At 34.0% G+C, this 23447-nt stretch overlaps 1 protein-coding gene across 2 annotated transcripts in view; it reads left to right on the forward strand.

The window, feature by feature from the left end:
* Positions 1-23447, forward strand: part of LOC143255086 (excitatory amino acid transporter-like) — a 40389-nt gene that overhangs the window by 16383 nt on the left and 559 nt on the right. For both annotated transcript variants that reach the window (XM_076510191.1, XM_076510192.1), the window contains exons 6-9: positions 13461-13587; positions 17141-17374; positions 18577-18771; positions 22914-23054. In XM_076510191.1, the coding sequence (XP_076366306.1) occupies positions 13461-13587; positions 17141-17374; positions 18577-18771; positions 22914-23054 (697 nt within the window). The remainder of the gene's footprint in view (positions 1-13460; positions 13588-17140; positions 17375-18576; positions 18772-22913; positions 23055-23447) is intronic.

Raw genomic sequence — 23447 nt, forward strand, 5'->3', positions numbered from 1 at the left:
TATTGTGCTGATATAACATCACCAACAAAATATTTTGTTAAAGTTTTTGTATAGTTTTCGCCTAACAATAAATCTAGAACAGAAAATGTTTTTTTTTTTTTTAAGTTTTTGGACAGTGTTTTCCTGACATTAGATCTCCGAAAGAGTATGTTCTTCTACGTTTTCCGACAGTGTTCTCCAGGAAGGAATTAGATCACAAGCAGAATATGTTAGAAGGTTTTGGACACTCTTCTCTGGATATTAGGTCACCAACAAAATATTTTAACTCAAGTTCTTGGAGAGTATTCTCCTGACAAAGATCACAAACAGAATTTTTTATTTAACTTTTTTGACAGTGTTCTGCTGATATAATATCACCAACAGAATGTTTTGTTAAAGTTTTTGTAGAGTGTTCGCCTAACAATAGATCTACAACAGAAAATCATTTTTTAAGTCTGTGGACAGTGTTCTCCTAATATTAGATCAACAATAGAATATTCTATTCTAACTTTTTGGGCAATGTTATTTTGACATTAGAACATCAATAGGTTTTTCACTTCATCTTTGGACAGTGTTATTTTGACGTCAGAACACCAACAGAAGATTTTATTTTACGTTTTTGACAGTGTTCGCTTAATAATAGATAACGAACAAAATATTTGATACTATGTTTTTGGACAGTGTTTTTCTGACATTAGAACACCAACAGAATACTTTCTTCCAAGTTTTTGGACAGAGTTCCCTTAAAACTTGGTCAATAACAGGAGTTTTTCTTCTAAGTTTTGGGCATTCTTCTTCTGACATCATATCACCAACACAGTATGTTCTTCTAAGTTTTTGGATAGTGTTCTTCTGATATTAGATCACCAACAGAATATTTTAGTCTAACTTTTTGGACACTGTTCTCTTGACATTAGATCACGAACAGAACATTTTATTTTACGTTTTTCGACAGTGTTTGCTTAACAATAAATAACGAACAAAATATTTCATGCTAAGTTTTTGGACATTTTTCTTCTAACATTATATCACCAACAAAGTATGTCCTTCTAAGTTTTAAGAGAGTGTTATCCTAACATTACCGAATATTTTCTTCTAAGTGTTTGAACAGCGTTCTTCTGACATTAGATCACCAACAGAATATTTTATTTTATGTTTTTGGACACTGTTCTCCTGACATTAGATCACCAACAGAACATATTATTCTAACTTTTTGGACAGTGTTCTGCTGACATTAGATCATCAATATTTTTGTGCTTCTTCGGACAGTGTTCTTCTAATATCAGATCACCAACAGAATATGTTTTTCTAAGTCTTTGGAGAGTATTTTCTTGTCATTAGATCTCCAACAGAATATTTTCTTTTAAGTTTTTAGACAGTACTCGCCTAACATTAAATAACTGACAACATATTTTACACTAAGTTTTGGACAGTGTTCCGCTTTCTTCAGTTCACCAACAGAATATGTTCTAATTTTTTGCACACTCTTTTCCTGACATTAGATCACCAACAGAATATGTTCTTCTAAGTTTTTCGACAGTGTTCTCCTGGCATTAGATCACCAAAAGAATATGTTCTTCTAAGTGTAATGACAATGTTCTCCTGACGTTAGATCACGAAGAGAATATTTTCTTCTTCTTTTTGGCCAGTGGTTTTCTGACATCAGATCACAAACAGAATAGTTTATTCTAAGTTTTTGGACAATGTTCTCCTAACATTAGATCACCAGAAGAATATGTTCTATAAAGTTTTGGACAGTATTCTCCTGACATTAAATCACCAACAAATTATGATGTTCTAACTTTTTGGACAGTGTTCTTCTAACATTAGATAACCAACAGAATATTTTTGTTCTTGGACAGTGTTTTGCTGACATTATATCACCAACAAAATATGATGTTTTGTGTTTCTGGACAGTGTTTTCTGATATTAGATCACCAAAAGAATATCTTTTTCTATGTTTTGCATAGTTTTATCTGACATTAGATCACCAACAGTATATTTTCATTTAAGCTTTTGAACAGAGTTCTCATACACTAGATAGCTAAAAGGAGATTGTCTTCTATGTTTCTGGAGAGTATTTTTCTAACATTAGATCACCAACAGAATATTTTTATTTAAGTTTTTGACAGTGTTTTCCTGATATTAGATTACCAATAGAATATTTTATACTAAGTTCTGGAAAGTGTTCTAATGACATTAGATGACGAACAGAATATTTTAAGTTTTGGACAGTGTTCTCCTGATATTAGATCACCAAAAGAATATCTTCTTAATTTTTGGATAATGTTCTTCTGACTTTATATCAACAGAATATTTTATTTCAACTTTTTGGACAGTGTTTTGCTGACATTAGATCACCGAAAGAATATGTTCTTCTACATTTTTGGACAGTATTTTCCTGACAAAAGATCACCAGTATAATATTTTAAGTTTTTGGACAGTGTTCTCCTGACAATAGATCACCAGTATAATATTTTAAGTTTTGGACAGTGTTCTCCTGACATTAGATCACGAACAGAATATTTTCTTCTGTGTTTTGAATAGTGTTCTTTTACATTAGATCACCAACAGAATATGTTCTTATAAGTTTTGAACAGTATCTTTCTGGCATTAGAATTCCAACAGAATATTTTCTTTGTTTTTGGACGGTGTTCTGAAAAACTCAAATCATCATTTGATTTTTTCTTCGTCTTTGGACAGTGTTCTTCTGACATTAGGTCACCAACAAAAATGTTTTTATAAGTTTGTGGACAGTATTCTCCTGATAATAGATCACTAACAGGATATCTTCTTTTCGTGTTTTTGGATAGTGTTCTTCTGACATTAGAACACTAACAGAATATTTTCATTTACATTCTTGAACGGCGTTCTCTTGACATTAATTCACCAACAGAATATTTTCATTTATGTTTTTGGACAAGGTTCTCCTGACATTAAATCACCAAGAGAATATATTATTCTATGTTTCTGTCAGTGTTCTCTTAACATTGGATCACCAACATAATGTTATGTTCTAAGTTTATGGACAGTGTTCCCCTGATATTTGATCACCATAAGTATATCTTCTTAGTTTTGCACTGTATTCTTCTGACATTATATCACTCACAGAATATTTTCACTTAAATTTTTCTACAGTGTTCTCGTACTTTAGATGATCAAAAGGACATCTTCTTCTACATACATTGTTCTTCTGATATTAGATCACTAAAATAAATTTTCACTTACGTTTTTGGGTAGTGTTCTCCTAACGTTAGGTAACCAATAGAAAATGTTTTTCTAAGTTTGTGGTCAGTGTTCTTCTTATGTTAAATCACCAACAGAATATTTACATTTAAGTATTTGCACAGTGTTTTCTTGACAGAATACTTTATTCTAACGTTTTGGACAGTGTTCTTCTGACATTAGATCACCAACATAATATTTTCTTCTAAGTGTTTGGACAGTGTTCGCCTAACAATAGATAACGAACAAAATATTTTATACTGAGTTTTTGGACAGTGTTTTCTTGACATTAGATCACCTATGGAATATTTTCATTTATGTTTTTTGACAGTGTTCTCTATATATTAGATTACCAACAGAATATTTTTTGGATAGTATTCTTCTGACATTAAATCACCAACAAAATATGATGTTTTAATTTTTCAGACAGTGTTCTGCTGACATTAAATCATCAATAGATTTTTCTACGTTTTTGGACAGTGTTCTTCTGACATTATATCATCAAAAATTTTTTCTACGTCTTTCGTCAGTGTTATTTTGATATTAGATCACAAACAGAATATTATCTTTTACGTTGTGGACAGTATTCGCGTAGCAATATATAAAGAACAAAATATTTGGTACTAAGCTTTTCACAGTATTTTACTTACACTAGAACACTAACAGTTCGTTCATTCGTTTTTGAATTTCGCACAAAGCTACTCGAGGGCTATCTGTGCTAGCCGTCTCTAATTTAGCAGTGAAAGACTAGAGGGAAGGCAGCTAGTCATCACCACCCACTGCCAACTCTTGGGATACTCTTTTACCAAAGAATAGTGGCATAGATCGTAACACTATAATGCTCCCACGGCTGAAAGGGCGAGCATGTTTAGCGCGACGGGGATGCGAACCCGCGACCCTCAGATCACGAGTCGCACGCCTTAAAACACTTGGCCATGCCGGGCCAATATTAACAGAACATTTTGTCTTCAGTTTTTCGAGAGTTCATTCATTCACCACTCGATTCCAACAAGAAACAAAGGGCCGCAATCACTTGCAGATTCTTCAACAGGTTTTTAAGTGAGTAGGTTGTTAGCCCGCTGCACCTAGCCGTCCCTAATTTAGTAGTGTAAGACTAGAGGAAAGGCAACTAGTCATCATCACCCACCGCCAACTCTTGGGATACTCTTTTTTACCAACGAATAGTAGGATTGACCGTAACATTATAACGCCCCACGGCTGGGAGGGCGAGGATGTTTGGCGCGACGCGGGCGCGAACCCGCGACCCTCGGATAACGAGTCGCACGCCTTAACGCGCTTGGTCATGCCGGGCCAACATTGACAGAACATTTTGTCCTAAATTTTTCGACAGTGTTTTTTTGAAATTAGGTCAATAACAGGAGATTTTCTTCTAAATTTTTGGACACACTTCTCCTGACTTGAGATCATCATCAGAATATGTTCTTTTAAGTTTTTGGACAGTGTTCTACTGAATTTAGATAACCAATAGAATATTTTATTTTAAGTTTTGGAAAGAGTTCTCCTGACATTAGATCACGAACAGAATATTTTCATTTACGTTTCTGGACAGTGTTCTCCTGACATTAGATCACCAACAGAAAATGTATTTGTAAGTTTGTGGACAGTGTTATCCTAATATTAGATCACCAACATAATATCTTCTTACATTTTGGAGAGTGTTCTTTTAAAGTTAGATCAGCAACAGAATATTTACATTTTAGTTTTGGGACAGTGTTCGATTCACATTAGATCACTAATAGAATATTCTATTCCAAATTTTTGGCGAGTGTTCTGCTGACAATAGATTACCAACAGAAGATGTTTTCTTCCTTTTGGACACTATTCTTCTGACATTAGATCATCAATAAATTTTTCTACGTCTTTCGACAGTATTATTCTGACATTAGATCACAAACACAATATTTTTTGTTAAGTTTTGGACAGTGTACGTTTAACAGTAGATAACGAACAAAATATTTTGTTCTTAGTTTTTAACAGTATTTTACTAACATTAGAACACAAACAATATTTTCTTCTAACTTTTTGGACAGTGTTCTGCTGATATTAGATCACTAATAGAATATTTTATTCTAAGTTTTTGGACAGTGTGCTCTAAACATTAGATCACAACAGACTATTTTATTCTAACTTTATGGACAGTATTGTGCTGATATAACATCACCAACAAAATATTTTGTTAAAGTTTTTGTATAGTTTTCGCCTAACAATAAATCTAGAACAGAAAATGTTTTTTTTTTTTAAGTTTTTGGACAGTGTTTTCCTGACATTAGATCTCCGAAAGAGTATGTTCTTCTACGTTTTCCGACAGTGTTCTCCAGGAAGGAATTAGATCACAAGCAGAATATGTTAGAAGGTTTTGGACACTCTTCTCTGGATATTAGGTCACCAACAAAATATTTTAACTCAAGTTCTTGGAGAGTATTCTCCTGACAAAGATCACAAACAGAATTTTTTATTTAACTTTTTTGACAGTGTTCTGCTGATATAATATCACCAACAGAATGTTTTGTTAAAGTTTTTGTAGAGTGTTCGCCTAACAATAGATCTACAACAGAAAATCATTTTTTAAGTCTGTGGACAGTGTTCTCCTAATATTAGATCAACAATAGAATATTCTATTCTAACTTTTTGGGCAATGTTATTTTGACATTAGAACATCAATAGGTTTTTCACTTCATCTTTGGACAGTGTTATTTTGACGTCAGAACACCAACAGAAGATTTTATTTTACGTTTTTTGACAGTGTTCGCTTAATAATAGATAACGAACAAAATATTTGATACTATGTTTTTGGACAGTGTTTTTCTGACATTAGAACACCAACAGAATACTTTCTTCCAAGTTTTTGGACAGAGTTCCCTTAAAACTTGGTCAATAACAGGAGTTTTTCTTCTAAGTTTTGGGCATTCTTCTTCTGACATCATATCACCAACACAGTATGTTCTTCTAAGTTTTTGGATAGTGTTCTTCTGATATTAGATCACCAACAGAATATTTTAGTCTAACTTTTTGGACACTGTTCTCTTGACATTAGATCACGAACAGAACATTTTATTTTACGTTTTTCGACAGTGTTTGCTTAACAATAAATAACGAACAAAATATTTCATGCTAAGTTTTTGGACATTTTTCTTCTAACATTATATCACCAACAAAGTATGTCCTTCTAAGTTTTAAGAGAGTGTTATCCTAACATTACCGAATATTTTCTTCTAAGTGTTTGAACAGCGTTCTTCTGACATTAGATCACCAACAGAATATTTTATTTTATGTTTTTGGACACTGTTCTCCTGACATTAGATCACCAACAGAACATATTATTCTAACTTTTTGGACAGTGTTCTGCTGACATTAGATCATCAATATTTTTGTGCTTCTTCGGACAGTGTTCTTCTAATATCAGATCACCAACAGAATATGTTTTTCTAAGTCTTTGGAGAGTATTTTCTTGTCATTAGATCTCCAACAGAATATTTTCTTTTAAGTTTTAGACAGTACTCGCCTAACATTAAATAACTGACAACATATTTTACACTAAGTTTTGGACAGTGTTCCGCTTTCTTCAGTTCACCAACAGAATATGTTCTAATTTTTTGCACACTCTTTTCCTGACATTAGATCACCAACAGAATATGTTCTTCTAAGTTTTTCGACAGTGTTCTCCTGGCATTAGATCACCAAAAGAATATGTTCTTCTAAGTGTAATGACAATGTTCTCCTGACGTTAGATCACGAAGAGAATATTTTCTTCTTCTTTTTGGCCAGTGGTTTTCTGACATCAGATCACAAACAGAATAGTTTATTCTAAGTTTTTGGACAATGTTCTCCTAACATTAGATCACCAGAAGAATATGTTCTATAAAGTTTTGGACAGTATTCTCCTGACATTAAATCACCAACAAATTATGATGTTCTAACTTTTTGGACAGTGTTCTTCTAACATTAGATAACCAACAGAATATTTTTGTTCTTGGACAGTGTTTTGCTGACATTATATCACCAACAAAATATGATGTTTTGTGTTTCTGGACAGTGTTTTTCTGATATTAGATCACCAAAAGAATATCTTTTTCTATGTTTTGCATAGTTTTATCTGACATTAGATCACCAACAGTATATTTTCATTTAAGCTTTTGAACAGAGTTCTCATACACTAGATAGCTAAAAGGAGATTGTCTTCTATGTTTCTGGAGAGTATTTTTCTAACATTAGATCACCAACAGAATATTTTTATTTAAGTTTTTGACAGTGTTTTCCTGATATTAGATTACCAATAGAATATTTTATACTAAGTTCTGGAAAGTGTTCTAATGACATTAGATGACGAACAGAATATTTTAAGTTTTTGGACAGTGTTCTCCTGATATTAGATCACCAAAAGAATATCTTCTTAATTTTTGGATAATGTTCTTCTGACTTTATATCAACAGAATATTTTATTTCAACTTTTTGGACAGTGTTTTGCTGACATTAGATCACCGAAAGAATATGTTCTTCTACATTTTTGGACAGTATTTTCCTGACAAAAGATCACCAGTATAATATTTTAAGTTTTTGGACAGTGTTCTCCTGACAATAGATCACCAGTATAATATTTTAAGTTTTTGGACAGTGTTCTCCTGACATTAGATCACGAACAGAATATGTTCTTATAAGTTTTTGAACAGTATCTTTCTGGCATTAGAATTCCAACAGAATATTTTCTTTGTTTTTGGACGGTGTTCTGAAAAACTCAAATCATCATTTGATTTTTTCTTCGTCTTTGGACAGTGTTCTTCTGACATTAGGTCACCAACAAAAATGTTTTTATAAGTTTGTGGACAGTATTCTCCTGATAATAGATCACTAACAGGATATCTTCTTTTCGTGTTTTTGGATAGTGTTCTTCTGACATTAGAACACTAACAGAATATTTTCATTTACATTCTTGAACGGCGTTCTCTTGACATTAATTCACCAACAGAATATTTTCATTTATGTTTTTGGACAAGGTTCTCCTGACATTAAATCACCAAGAGAATATATTATTCTATGTTTCTGTCAGTGTTCTCTTAACATTGGATCACCAACATAATGTTATGTTCTAAGTTTATGGACAGTGTTCCCCTGATATTTGATCACCATAAGTATATCTTCTTAGTTTTGCACTGTATTCTTCTGACATTATATCACTCACAGAATATTTTCACTTAAATTTTTCTACAGTGTTCTCGTACTTTAGATGATCAAAAGGACATCTTCTTCTACATACATTGTTCTTCTGATATTAGATCACTAAAATAAATTTTCACTTACGTTTTTGGGTAGTGTTCTCCTAACGTTAGGTAACCAATAGAAAATGTTTTTCTAAGTTTGTGGTCAGTGTTCTTCTTATGTTAAATCACCAACAGAATATTTACATTTAAGTATTTGCACAGTGTTTTCTTGACAGAATACTTTATTCTAACGTTTTGGACAGTGTTCTTCTGACATTAGATCACCAACATAATATTTTCTTCTAAGTGTTTGGACAGTGTTCGCCTAACAATAGATAACGAACAAAATATTTTATACTGAGTTTTGGACAGTGTTTTCTTGACATTAGATCACCTATGGAATATTTTCATTTATGTTTTTTGACAGTGTTCTCTATATATTAGATTACCAACAGAATATTTTTTTGGATAGTATTCTTCTGACATTAAATCACCAACAAAATATGATGTTTTAATTTTTCAGACAGTGTTCTGCTGACATTAAATCATCAATAGATTTTTCTACGTTTTGGACAGTGTTCTTCTGACATTATATCATCAAAAATTTTTCTACGTCTTTCGTCAGTGTTATTTTGATATTAGATCACAAACAGAATATTATCTTTTACGTTGTGGACAGTATTCGCGTAGCAATATATAAAGAACAAAATATTTGGTACTAAGCTTTTCACAGTATTTTACTTACACTAGAACACTAACAGTTCGTTCATTCGTTTTTGAATTTCGCACAAAGCTACTCGAGGGCTATCTGTGCTAGCCGTCTCTAATTTAGCAGTGTAAGACTAGAGGGAAGGCAGCTAGTCATCACCACCCACTGCCAACTCTTGGGATACTCTTTTACCAAAGAATAGTGGCATAGATCGTAACACTATAATGCTCCCACGGCTGAAAGGGCGAGCATGTTTAGCGCGACGGGGATGCGAACCCGCGACCCTCAGATCACGAGTCGCACGCCTTAAAACACTTGGCCATGCCGGGCCAATATTAACAGAACATTTTGTCTTCAGTTTTTCGAGAGTTCATTCATTCACCACTCGATTCCAACAAGAAACAAAGGGCCGCAATCACTTGCAGATTCTTCAACAGGTTTTTAAGTGAGTAGGTTGTTAGCCCGCTGCACCTAGCCGTCCCTAATTTAGTAGTGTAAGACTAGAGGAAAGGCAACTAGTCATCATCACCCACCGCCAACTCTTGGGATACTCTTTTTTACCAACGAATAGTAGGATTGACCGTAACATTATAACGCCCCCACGGCTGGGAGGGCGAGGATGTTTGGCGCGACGCGGGCGCGAACCCGCGACCCTCGGATAACGAGTCGCACGCCTTAACGCGCTTGGTCATGCCGGGCCAACATTGACAGAACATTTTGTCCTAAATTTTTCGACAGTGTTTTTTTGAAATTAGGTCAATAACAGGAGATTTTCTTCTAAATTTTTGGACACACTTCTCCTGACTTGAGATCATCATCAGAATATGTTCTTTTAAGTTTTTGGACAGTGTTCTACTGAATTTAGATAACCAATAGAATATTTTATTTTAAGTTTTGGAAAGAGTTCTCCTGACATTAGATCACGAACAGAATATTTTCATTTACGTTTCTGGACAGTGTTCTCCTGACATTAGATCACCAACAGAAAATGTATTTGTAAGTTTGTGGACAGTGTTATCCTAATATTAGATCACCAACATAATATCTTCTTACATTTTGGAGAGTGTTCTTTTAAAGTTAGATCAGCAACAGAATATTTACATTTTAGTTTTGGGACAGTGTTCGATTCACATTAGATCACTAATAGAATATTCTATTCCAAATTTTTGGCGAGTGTTCTGCTGACAATAGATTACCAACAGAAGATGTTTTCTTCCTTTTGGACACTATTCTTCTGACATTAGATCATCAATAAATTTTTCTACGTCTTTCGACAGTATTATTCTGACATTAGATCACAAACACAATATTTTTTGTTAAGTTTTGGACAGTGTACGTTTAACAGTAGATAACGAACAAAATATTTTGTTCTTAGTTTTTAACAGTATTTTACTAACATTAGAACACAAACAATATTTTCTTCTAACTTTTTTGGACAGTGTTCTGCTGATATTAGATCACTAATAGAATATTTTATTCTAAGTTTTGGACAGTGTGCTCTAAACATTAGATCACAACAGACTATTTTATTCTAACTTTATGGACAGTATTGTGCTGATATAACATCACCAACAAAATATTTTGTTAAAGTTTTTGTATAGTTTTCGCCTAACAATAAATCTAGAACAGAAAATTTTTTTTTTTTTTAAGTTTTTGGACAGTGTTTTCCTGACATTAGATCTCCGAAAGAGTATGTTCTTCTACGTTTTCCGACAGTGTTCTCCAGGAAGGAATTAGATCACAAGCAGAATATGTTAGAAGGTTTTGGACACTCTTCTCTGGATATTAGGTCACCAACAAAATATTTTAACTCAAGTTCTTGGAGAGTATTCTCCTGACAAAGATCACAAACAGAATTTTTTATTTAACTTTTTTGACAGTGTTCTGCTGATATAATATCACCAACAGAATGTTTTGTTAAAGTTTTTGTAGAGTGTTCGCCTAACAATAGATCTACAACAGAAAATCATTTTTTAAGTCTGTGGACAGTGTTCTCCTAATATTAGATCAACAATAGAATATTCTATTCTAACTTTTTGGGCAATGTTATTTTGACATTAGAACATCAATAGGTTTTTCACTTCATCTTTGGACAGTGTTATTTTGACGTCAGAACACCAACAGAAGATTTTATTTTACGTTTTTTGACAGTGTTCGCTTAATAATAGATAACGAACAAAATATTTGATACTATGTTTTTGGACAGTGTTTTTCTGACATTAGAACACCAACAGAATACTTTCTTCCAAGTTTTTGGACAGAGTTCCCTTAAAACTTGGTCAATAACAGGAGTTTTTCTTCTAAGTTTTGGGCATTCTTCTTCTGACATCATATCACCAACACAGTATGTTCTTCTAAGTTTTTGGATAGTGTTCTTCTGATATTAGATCACCAACAGAATATTTTAGTCTAACTTTTTGGACAGTGTTCTTCTGACATTAAATCACCAACAGAATACTTTCTTTTACGTTTTTGGACAGTCTAAGCCTAACAATACATAACGAACAAAATATTTTATACTAAGTTTTTGGATATTGTTTTTCTGACATAGGTTCACCAACAGAATATTTTCTTCTAAATGTATAGACACTGTTCTACTGACATTAGATTACCAACAAAATATTTTCTTCTAGGTTCTTGGACACTGTTCTCCTGACATTAGATCACGAACAGAATATTTTTATGTAAGTTATTTGACAGTATTCTGCTGGCATTAGATCACGAACAGAATATGTATTTCTAAGTTTTGGAACAGTGATCTCCTGACATTAAATAACCAACAGAGTATGTTCTTCTACGTTGTAAGACAGTGATCTCCTGACATTAGATCACCAAAGAAAAATGTACTTCTAGAATTTTGAGCAACGTTCTCCTGACATTAGATCACCAACAGAAAAAAGTTTTTTTAAGTTTGTGGACCGTTTTCTGCTGATATTAGATCACCAATAGAACATTCTATCATAACTTTCCGGAATGTGTTCTGCTGACATTAAACCATCAATAGATTTTTTTCACTACGTCTTTGGATAGTGTTATTCTGACATTAGGACACCAACAGAACATTTTATTTTATGTTTTTCGACAGTGTTCGCTTAACAATAGATAACGAACAAAATATTTCATACTAAGTTTTTGGACATTTTTCTTCTAACATTATATCACCAACAAAGTATGTTCTTCTACGTTTTAGAAGAGTGTTCTCCTGACATTAAATCACTTCTGGCCCGGCATGGCCAAGCGTGTTAAGGCGTGCGACTCGTAATCTGAGGGTCGCGAGTTTGCATCCCGGTCGCGCCAAACATGCTCGCCCTTTCAGCCGTGGGGGCGTTATAATGTGACGGTCAATCCCACTATTCGTTGGTAAAAGAGTAGCCCAAGAGTTGGCGATGACTAGCTGCCTTCCCTCTAGTCTTACAATGCTCAATTAGGGACGGCTAGCACAGATAGCCCTCGAGTAGCTTTGTGCGAAATTCAAAAACAAACAAACAAAATTCTTTTGAATTTCGTGGAAAGCTATACGAGGGCTATCTGTGTTAGTCGTCCTTAATTTTGGAGCGTGAGACCAGAGGAAAGACAGCTAGTTGTCCCCATTCACCACCAACTCTTTTAGCAACGAATAGTGGTGTTGACATTATAACGTTCACACCTCTGAAAGGGCATGTTTGGTGCGACAGGGATTCGAACCTGCGACTCTGGGATTACGTGTCGAGCGTCTTAACCACCTGGCCATACCGGACTTATGTGATAAGGAACCACCTCTGTCTTCAATTTCAGAGACGAGATCTGGAATAACTGATTAATAAAGAGATGAGTATAATATGCAGGTTGAAAGCCTGTAAAAGAAAGAAACTGAATGCAGCAGTTTCTTTATTCTTCAAATTCCCCATTTCTTTATATAGCGTTCATTATTTAGATTTTAAATTGAATTAATGAGTTAAAAACCGATACTTAAAAAAAATATAAAAATTTTGACGTCAGTAATTTTCCGTGTAAAAAACGTCGTATCTAGAGATATAATTATTGGATTTCCATGCAATGTTGGTGATATTTTCATGTATATATTTTGAATGACACATATGCAACATGTGCATTATTCAACAAAGTGACTTCTTGACCTGTAGAATGATCTCCAATGGGCAATAATTAAATAATATGCAACACTACACCTGTGTAACAAGGACAGGAAAAAAATATTTCTTTATTTTAGTTCTTTACACTACCATGAAAAATAGTAAATCCTTTTGTCTTATATTCAAGGTATTTTTGCTTGTATGATCTTCTTAACAGACCTAGTCGTTCAACTAAACGATTAAATGTGTTCATTTTTGTAGGACTTCTTTTTTGTAGCCTTGTGATAGGAGCAGTGATGGCAGTTCTAGGCGATCAAGTAAAGATTCTCAAGCACCTTGTGGACGAGATTTACTTGATAATTATCAAGATGATGCAATACCTCATGTGGTACGTACACCTTAACATACAACTAATATGACTTTTTTACACATAATTCATGGGACGAGAAAAACGTTTCACTTCTGCAATAATACTCTTTCCTCTTGTCATGTGAGCTGTCTATAATGTTATTCCTGAAGTAATGGTTTTTACAATATACTTGTCTGCAATGCTACTATAGAACAATGAACCCTATACCAATTGTACATTTTTTATCTACAGTGTTACTCCTGGAGTAATGGTTCTTACGATATTCTTGTCTACAATGTTACTTCTAGAACAGTGGTTCTTAACCTTGTTGAAGGTACTGAACCTCGGAAGTTTCTAACTTGCATTCACTGAACCCTTCGTAATTGGAAAAATAAAATATGATTTTTTTCAAATTCAAAACATAAGTAGATATTTTATTAGTGCACAAAATGAACCATGCATCCGTTGCACACAATATCACTGTGTTCAAAGAACAAAACCAACAAAACATGAATTTCACACAAAAACACAAAAAAATGCGGCTTCACCTTGGCAAGTGCCACTCTCATATCATTTTCACAACAAAGTCTGTTCCTTTTCTTCATTTTTATGTCTACCATCCTCGAAAAGGATTGCTCGCAAAGATACGTTGTAACAAACGGTATGAATATCTCAAGGGCTTTCTTAGCAATAAGAGGGTACGCTACGATTTGGTGACACTAAAACGTTGAGAGCGTTGTTCTGAAAAGTTGCTGTTGAACTTGGCTTTGCTGAAGTTCAATGATTTCGTCGAGGTATTCATCGTTGACATCTGCTGTCGCAGATGAACGGCTGTTTCACCGATGCTGAATATGACTCTCTGGTGGGGAAGTATCCGTCGAGAGACCTTGCGAGCTCATCTAAGTGCATGGCAATTGCTTGCTTCAGTTTCCCGGGAACAGAAATGTCTCCGATTACAGACACATCTTCGATCTTACTTACACAGTCGTCCATCAGAGGAAAGTTTGCGAAGTTATCATTCTTTGTTCGTCGTTTCCATAACGGTAGCTTTTTTTGAAAAGCCTTCAGGTTTTCTTCCGCTTCGATGATGTTGACTCCACCCCCCTGCATCTGTTGATTGAGATGACTGAGAGCATTAAATATATCGGCCATGCACACCAAAATGAGAATGAACACAGATTTTTGGAAGCAATCTGCATGACAATGTTGGTGCTCTCGCAAAAACAGGGCTAATTCCACACGCATGGCAAAAACACGATTCAGCACCTTTTCTCTGAATAACCATCGAACATTAGAATGGTACAGAAGTACCTGGAATTCAGAGCCCATTGCATTACACAACTCTTTGAAGATGCGGTGCTTCAGGGCACTATTTCGCACAATGTTCACACGTTCCACTACAATTTTTAATACGTCTGCCAGTTTTGAAGGCAAAGTTTTTGTTGCCAACACATGCCTGCACAGAACACAGTGCGTTGCAATGATGTGTGGTGCATCGGCTTTCACCAGCGCACCAAAGGCAGAGTTTCGCTCCAGCATGGCTGGAACTCCATCCGAACAAACTGCAGAAACCATATCCCACGAAAGATCGTTGTCTCTGAAGAAGTCATCCACAAGTTTCTTCACGTCGGCTGCCTTAGTTGTTGTTGTAAGAGGCTTACAAAATAAAAAAAATCTTTTATTTCGTTGAATATAGCGCACGAATACAACAAACTGGCTTAGATTGGAAACGTCGGTGGTCTCGTCGAGTTGAAGGATGAATTTTTGCTGGGCTTGAAATCAGGTCTGCAACTACTTGAGCCAAGATGTCATCGCTCATGTCATCTTGCTGCTGATGGTGTCATTTGAAAGAGGAATTTGGGATAACTTATTTTCAGCAGCTTTTCCCAGCATGATATTCGCCATATTCAATGCAGCTGGTTTTACGAGTGTTTCATCAATGGTGTGTGGTTTGCCCTGCTTTGCAATCAAGTACGCAATTTCGTATGATGCTGTGAGGATCGGTTTGTCGATGGGTACAAAGTCGAGAACAGACAAAGTAGCCTTTTCATCGAACCTAGCTCTCTTTATCTTGAATTCAGCAAACGTTGTGTTCTTGTATTTCCCATCTCCATGCAGCGTTAGGGAGTGTTCTCTTAGTCTTGACAGTGCTAGTCTAGAATTGCTCAACTTGGCATTGCAAATCATGCATTGAGGACGCTGACTCTCATCATGTTCCGTTATACACGTTAATCCATATTGTACGTATTCGTCCGACCACTTTTTGTTTTTGCTCGACATAGTTAGTATGAAGGGATTGAAAGATTAGGGAAAAAATCACAAATGACGCACGATTACTACAGTCACAAGTCGACTGCTAAGCGCACGAAGTTCCCTGCAGCACAGATATTAAGGCCAAGTGATGTGACGTGATCAGCCGCAGCCAATGATGGCCAAGTGGAGCATTGCGTCACGAATCATACGAGTGGAGTGAACGGAACGGACACACACACAGTGTGTGTGTCTTTATTTCTGCCAAACCCCTCAGACTGACTCACTGAACCCCTGGGGTTCGATTGAACCCAGGTTAAGAACCACTGGTTTAGAATCTTAAAAACCTCAATCAAATTTTCCCCAACTCTTCTTTTCTTCAACATAAAACAATTTAAGAGATTTCAGCCTCTCCTCAGATAACAACCTTTTCATCCCAGGCACATTCCTAGAAATCTTTCTTTGAACTCTTTCCAATGATTTGATGTCTTTCCTAAGGTAAGTAGCCAAGACTGAATACAATACTTCAAGTGATCTACCTGGTGACCTTTACAATGAAAGTTTGTCCTATTTAGACTATAATTCAGTATTTGTGTAGATACAACCTAAAATCATATTTGTCCAACTACTTGTAACAGTACACTGTTTGGATGGCTTTAAAGACTGACCAACTATAACACCAAGATCCTCTTCTTTCATGACCCTCTTGACGTTATTCCCATCCAAATTATGATAACCGACAATCAATTATTGTAATTAAAACTCATCTGTCATTTATTTGTCCATCTCATTAAATGATCTATATCCTTTTGTAAATCAGTAACATCCTCTTCACAGTCACCAACACCCAAAGCCTTAATGTCATCTGGAATTTAAGTAATTTATTGATGTTATGTTACTGATATAAATCATCAAGACAAATGGTCCGAAAAGCATCCAACTTGTGACATTAATATAGTTTGACTGAACTCCATTTATAACAACTCTCTGCTTTCTTCCATTCAGCTGCTCTCCTATCCAATTTGCTAAAACATTTTAGGTAGTATCTTGTCAAGTACTTTCTGAAGATCCATATATATCAAATCTAACCTGTTACCCTCATTTGTATAACCAATAACCTTTACAAAGCATGCCAAGAGATTCGTATGGCGAGATTTTACTTATTGAAACCATGTTGACTCTCCACAAAGAGCAACTCAGTTCATTAACGTGGATGATAGTGTGCTGATGAACGGTAACATAAATTAGGAATTACAGTTAACAGCCCTATTAGCTTTACTATACATACACGATATAAATGATTTCGGTGGTAACGTTTTCAAGTTTCTTTAATTGTTTTCAGGTTCTTACCAGTCGCCATGTTTTCTTGGATATGCCAGGAAGGAATGAGAACGGAATCCACTTCAAAACTGTTTCTTCGTCTTGGGAGGTATATTGGAACTCTCATGGGAGGCCTCATCTTCCATCATTTTATCCTTTTACCTCTGCTTTACATTCTGATCATCAGGAAAAGTCCAGTGAAATTCCACAAGAATCTGTTTTCGGCATTGCTTATGGCTTTTGGATCATCTTCGAGGTAAGGGAAGAACAGCAGTACCTTTGATATTCATGATGTAATAGTCAGTGTTTGTTATAAATTACAGAACCACGTAAAATAGTCGTAACTGCCGCTTTCAGCATCTCGTGCATTACCATTTTGTACCTCAGCCAACGAAATAATAATATCGAAAGATAACAGAAACCAGTGATAATGTGAAAACAGTGGAGTGTCAGAGCACTGAAAGAGTTTATACTTAATTCTTCTCAGGATTCTTAAACGCAAAGCTACTCAATCAAATCCCAATTTCATCGCTTTCCAAAATACCCGAGTTCCATACCTATTGAATGGGCGAGCTTAGCTAGGTGGTTAAGGCGCTCATCTCGTAATTTGAGGGTGGCGGGTTCGAATCCCCGTCACACCAAACATGCTCGCCCTTTCAGCCATGGAGGCGTTATAATGTTACGGTCAATCCCACTATTCGTTGGTAAAAGAGTAGCCCAAGAGTTGACGGTGGGTGGTAATGACAAGCTGCCTTCCCTCTAGTCTTACGCTGCTAAATTAGGAACAGCTAGCATACATAGCCCTCGTGTAGCTTTGCGAGAAATTAAAAAAAAAAAAACTATGCCTAGTGATAATTATCAGAAATTGCAAAGGAATAAACTGAAATAAGTATAATAATAAAAAGTCTGTTAAATCATATATTTATCCCTAAATTCCCAATTTAATTATATTTCATGTTCATACATTCGCTAAATAACGTTAAAGTGTGAACCTGACGATGACCGAAGAAGGTCGAAACGTTGTTCGCTCTTCTATGTAAAATATTTTCTCAACCCAAACGAGCCGTTTTTGCATATAAACGTTAAAGTGTATTTTTTCATTGAACAGAAATTTGTTTTATGGCGAAGATGTCTCCTAGTGGTTAGTATGTGGAACTACAGAACACAATTCATGCTTCGTTACCAAACACTCAATTAAAGAAGTTAATTAGATTGAATAGCTATCTTTCTTCTAATCTGTAACTTCATAATTATGGACTGCTAGTGTTACATAGCCAACCAATAGATTTATGAAAATCAAATATATGATTCTGTATAACAGTCATTATTACTTTTGATAGTTTAAATAGAAAAAGTGTTAAAACTTCAGTTTATTCATCTGAATACATTTATTTAATAATCTCACTTTATAACGTATGTTATAAATAACAAATATGAATAGAGTTGTATTCCTTTCAGTTCGGCAACTCTACCCCTGACTCTGCAGTGTATGGAAGAAAAGAACCAAACCAACCGCGTCGTTACGCGATTAGTGCTCCCTCTGGGGATGACACTTCACATGAATGGATCGGCCATGATGATGGTTTTAGCAACGATCTTTATCGCCCAAATGGAGGGAGTGGAACTAGGAATTGATCAAACAATTGTTTTGTGGTTTGTGCACAACATTTTTTAAACATTCATGCCCTCTATCGGGAAGTCAACTGTTTTAAACATGTGTCCTTCACTTGGTTCCTCTTCTGTTTCAAATGCGGTATGTCTGCGGACTTACACGCTAAAATCCGGGTTTCGATACCCGTGGTGGGCAGAGCACAGATAGCCCATTGTGTAGCTTTGTGCTTAATGCAAAACAAAAACTGTTTCAAATTATACTCCCTATTACACACTTTTTTGTTTCTAGTAATAAGAAACTTTTATTTTAAGCCTATTTTCACTGTTAAACAACTATTTAGCTTTAAACCCACGTCCACTAATGGAAAGCTGTTTTGTTTAAATTCATGTACAGCTGTTCCCTACACGACAATTGTTTTGTGTTCGTGTATTTTTTATAACTTTACTCTTATGGTTTAAATAACAAATGCTGGCGAACCAGTTAAAAACAACAGGATTAAAATGTATTACATAAACAGTAGATGTTTCTTCAAGGCTCCTCTTAATCTGTTCATTTTGGTTTCAAAATCAGAAACGTGTCAAAATACCATTTGAGAACAATATTTTGTGCCCCACAAGTCACTGCCAGAGGCCTTTCGTAAAAATACATAAACCCGCTATGTAGGACGATTAGAGAGAGAAACGACAACGATTTAATGAAACGCTATTACTCTGTAGTATATCCCCCGCTGGGAAAGCGGTAAGTCTGCGGATTTACAACGCTAAACATAAGGGTTCAATTCCCCTTGGATGTCACAGCAGATAACCCAATGTGACTTTGCTATGAGGAAGCACACCTATATAGTACATTTTTTAAATGTTACATTTACACACAGAATAATTATAAACTATTTAAAGTTCATTAGTTTTTTATATCACAGATTTTAGGCCTATTGTATAATCCAGGTATTTTCAATACTTACTATCTTTAACATCTTAATATCAGAATGACAAGTGCTTAAACTATTCGATCGACGACGTATAAGGATAAGTTACAAGGCAAACATTGGACGCGCTAGATGGCCTTCATGATAAGTTGAAGTTTTGTGTGAAATTAGGGGTATGTCTATATCTGCCAACAGCAGTCGGTAAAAACAAAATTAAACACGAACGAGAAGTTTGAAAGTAATTCAACTTTCCTGGTTGTTCTTTCCATTTGAATAACTTTAAAATGAAATTGGAAGAACAATATTCTAGCGAACCTTCATAGAGTATCATCACTAGCAAACCCTCACTCAGCAATTCTAGTGCTATTAACAAGGTTTTTCGCTGTGAGAAACTTTCATTAACTGGTTTAGTATCTTATCTCGCATTTTTCCAAACCTACACAGTTTAATTCTACTGATACAACAAAACACACTAACACTAACATAGTTTAATTCTAATAATAGAATAAACACCCTAACACCCACACAGTTTAATTCTAATACTAAAACTAAACACCATAACATTAACACAATTTAAATCTAATAACAAAACAAAACAATCTAACACTAATAGAGTTTAATTCTAATAACACAATAAAATACCCTAACACTAACACAGTTTAATTCTAATAATAAAACAAAACACCCTAACACTAACACAGTTTAATTCTAATAATAGAATAAACACCCTAAAACTAACACAGTTTAATTCTAATAATAAAAGGAAACACCCTAACACAAAAACAGTTTAATTATATTAATACAACAAAACACCCTAACACTAACACAGTTTAATTCTAATAATACAACAAAATAATCTAACTCTAACACAGTTTAAATAGAATAATACAAAAAACAATTTAACATTAACACAGTTTAATTATAATAATAAAACAAAACACCCTAACACTAAAACAGTTCAATTCTAATCATACAAATTACATCCAAACACTAACACAGTTTAATAATAAAACAAAACAACACCCACACATTTTAATTCTCATAATGCAACAAAACACCCTAACACTAACACAGTTTAATCCTAATAATAACCAAACCACCTTAACACTAAAACAGTATAATTCTAATAATACAATAACAAAAAATTAAAAGTAAAAAGAGTTCAATTCCAATAGTATCACAAAACACCCCAACACTAAGCTTAATTCTAATACTACAATAGTTCAATTCTAATAATACAATACACTATAACACTAACACAGTTTATATCTAACAATATAATAAAACAACCTAACATTACCACAGTTTAATTCTAATAATGCAACAAAACAATCTAACACTAACACAATTAGATCCTAAAAATAATAAAAAAACATGCTAATACTAACACAATTTCACTCTAATGATACAAGAAAAACCCTAACACTAAAACAGTTCAATTCTAATAACACAACAAGAACCCAAACACTAACACAGTTTAATTCTAGTAATACAATAAAACACAGTAACACAGTTTAATTCTAATAATACAACAAAACACACTAACACAGTTTAATTCTAATGATACAATAAAACACCCTAACCCTAACACAATTTAATTCTAATAATACCACAAAACACCTTAATACTAACAAAGTTAAATTCTAATAATTAAAAAAAACACCCTAACACTAACACAGTTTAATTATAATAATAAAACAAAACAATCTAACACTAAAAGAGTTCAATTCTAATCATATAATAATACACCCTAACACTAACACACTTTAATTCTAAAAAAACAACAAAACAATCTAACACCCACATGTTAATTCTAATAATACAACTAAACAACCTAACACTAATACAGTTTAATTCTTATCACATAACAAAACAATCTAACACTAACAGAGTTTAATTCTAATAACACAACAAGACAGTTTAACACTACAAGTTTAATTCTAATAATACAACAAAACAATATAACACCCACACATTTTAAATTTAATGAGCAACAAAACTATTGAACACACACATAGTATAATTCTAATAACACAAGAAAACAATCTAACACTAACACAGTTTAATTGGAATAATACCACAAAACACCCCACAATTTTATTCTAATAATACAATAAACATCCTAACACCTACACTGCTTAATAATACAACAAAACACCATAACAGTAGCACAGTTTAGTGCTAACAATACAACAAAACATCCTTACACTAACACAGATTATTTCTAATGATATAATAATACACCTTAACAGTGACATAGCTCAATTCTACTGATACAATAAGACACTTCATCAGTAATGCAATGTGACACAATAAAACATCCTAACATTACAATAGTTTTTGTAACACAATAAAATATCCTAAAACTAACAGTTTAGTTTTTCTCGACAATAAAACGCTTTATACTAACAAAGTTTAATACTTAATAAAATAAAACATCCTAAAAGTAATGCAGTTTGATTTTATGATACAAGTTTTGGTAAAGAGAGTAATAATATGAGTACTAAAGTTCAGACGAATGGTGAACTGTATAATGAAAGGGTGTTTGTACTCAACTGAGATGTTCCCCATTAATTAACAAATATGTGAAGGATTTAGAGAATTCCACTTAATTTCAGAGAAATTTCTGAGAAAACAGACATCTCCAATTCTTCTACCAAGAAATATCCTGTCACAGTTACAATACAGTGTACTTTTAACTGTTACAATAACAATATAGTAGTTTTAAATGTTACAGTAACAATAGTGTACTTTTAACATTTATAATGACAATACAGTGTACTTTTCTAAGATGACAAAGAATAGTTATAGCAAATTATACCAGTCAACAGACATTAGCATTAGGCCTGTATTATATTGTTTTAACACTAAATCTTTTACGGGTTCTCTCAATAAGAAGAAACGTGTACAACAATATTTTTACCACTGTGTTGTGTCCAGCTGATTTTATGAGTTTCATAAAAGGCTTGTTTTCAGAAATAATGGAAGGGGACTAGTCTTGTGCAATATTCTTCTGCTAGAAAAAAACCCTAAGGGATTGTAGAAAAGATAGGGTATCAAAGACAAAAAAGGTGTGATGGTAATCTCTTAACACAAGTATCAATAATAGGAAAGCATTGTTCATTTCTGAGGACAGCAATAAAACTTAATACACAGTATATTCTTGAAAAGATGCAAGTTCCTATTGTAAACAATATTTTCTTTCTTTTTAACTAATTGATCATTGTATGCTTGATTAAACTATCTGTTTTCTTTTAGTCTTGTTTCACTACTCCTGGTTATTGCAACTCCAGGTGTGATTAATGCAGGAAATCCAGCTTACCTCATTACAGACCTGGCAGCAGTGGGCATCTACAACCATCAACATATCCCCTTGATACTTGCCTTTGATTGGTTTTTGTAAGTTTTATGTAAATAAATTATAATATTTATATGGATGAAAATATGAAAATTACAGCCTATCTACAAATATGGAATCATCATATCTGTACTTGTGACAGGTAGAATTTGACAACATAAAAAATGTTTAACAGAGAACAGATGCATATTTACCAAACCACATTAACAGGTTTTACTATATGAACTAGTAGTATCCTTTCTGGCTATATGAACAGGTTTGACTAAATGAACTAGCAGTACCCTTTCTGGCTACATTAACAGATGTCACTAAATGAACTACTAGTATCCTTTCTGGCTACATTAACAGGTGACACTTAATGAACTATTAGTATCCTTTCCGAGTATATTAATGGTTTGAATGAGTAATAGAATAAGGCACCTTGTAGCATACAA

This window comes from Tachypleus tridentatus, chromosome 7, assembly GCF_004210375.1.
Source record: "Tachypleus tridentatus isolate NWPU-2018 chromosome 7, ASM421037v1, whole genome shotgun sequence".
Taxonomy (NCBI): Eukaryota; Metazoa; Arthropoda; class Merostomata; order Xiphosura; family Limulidae; genus Tachypleus; species Tachypleus tridentatus.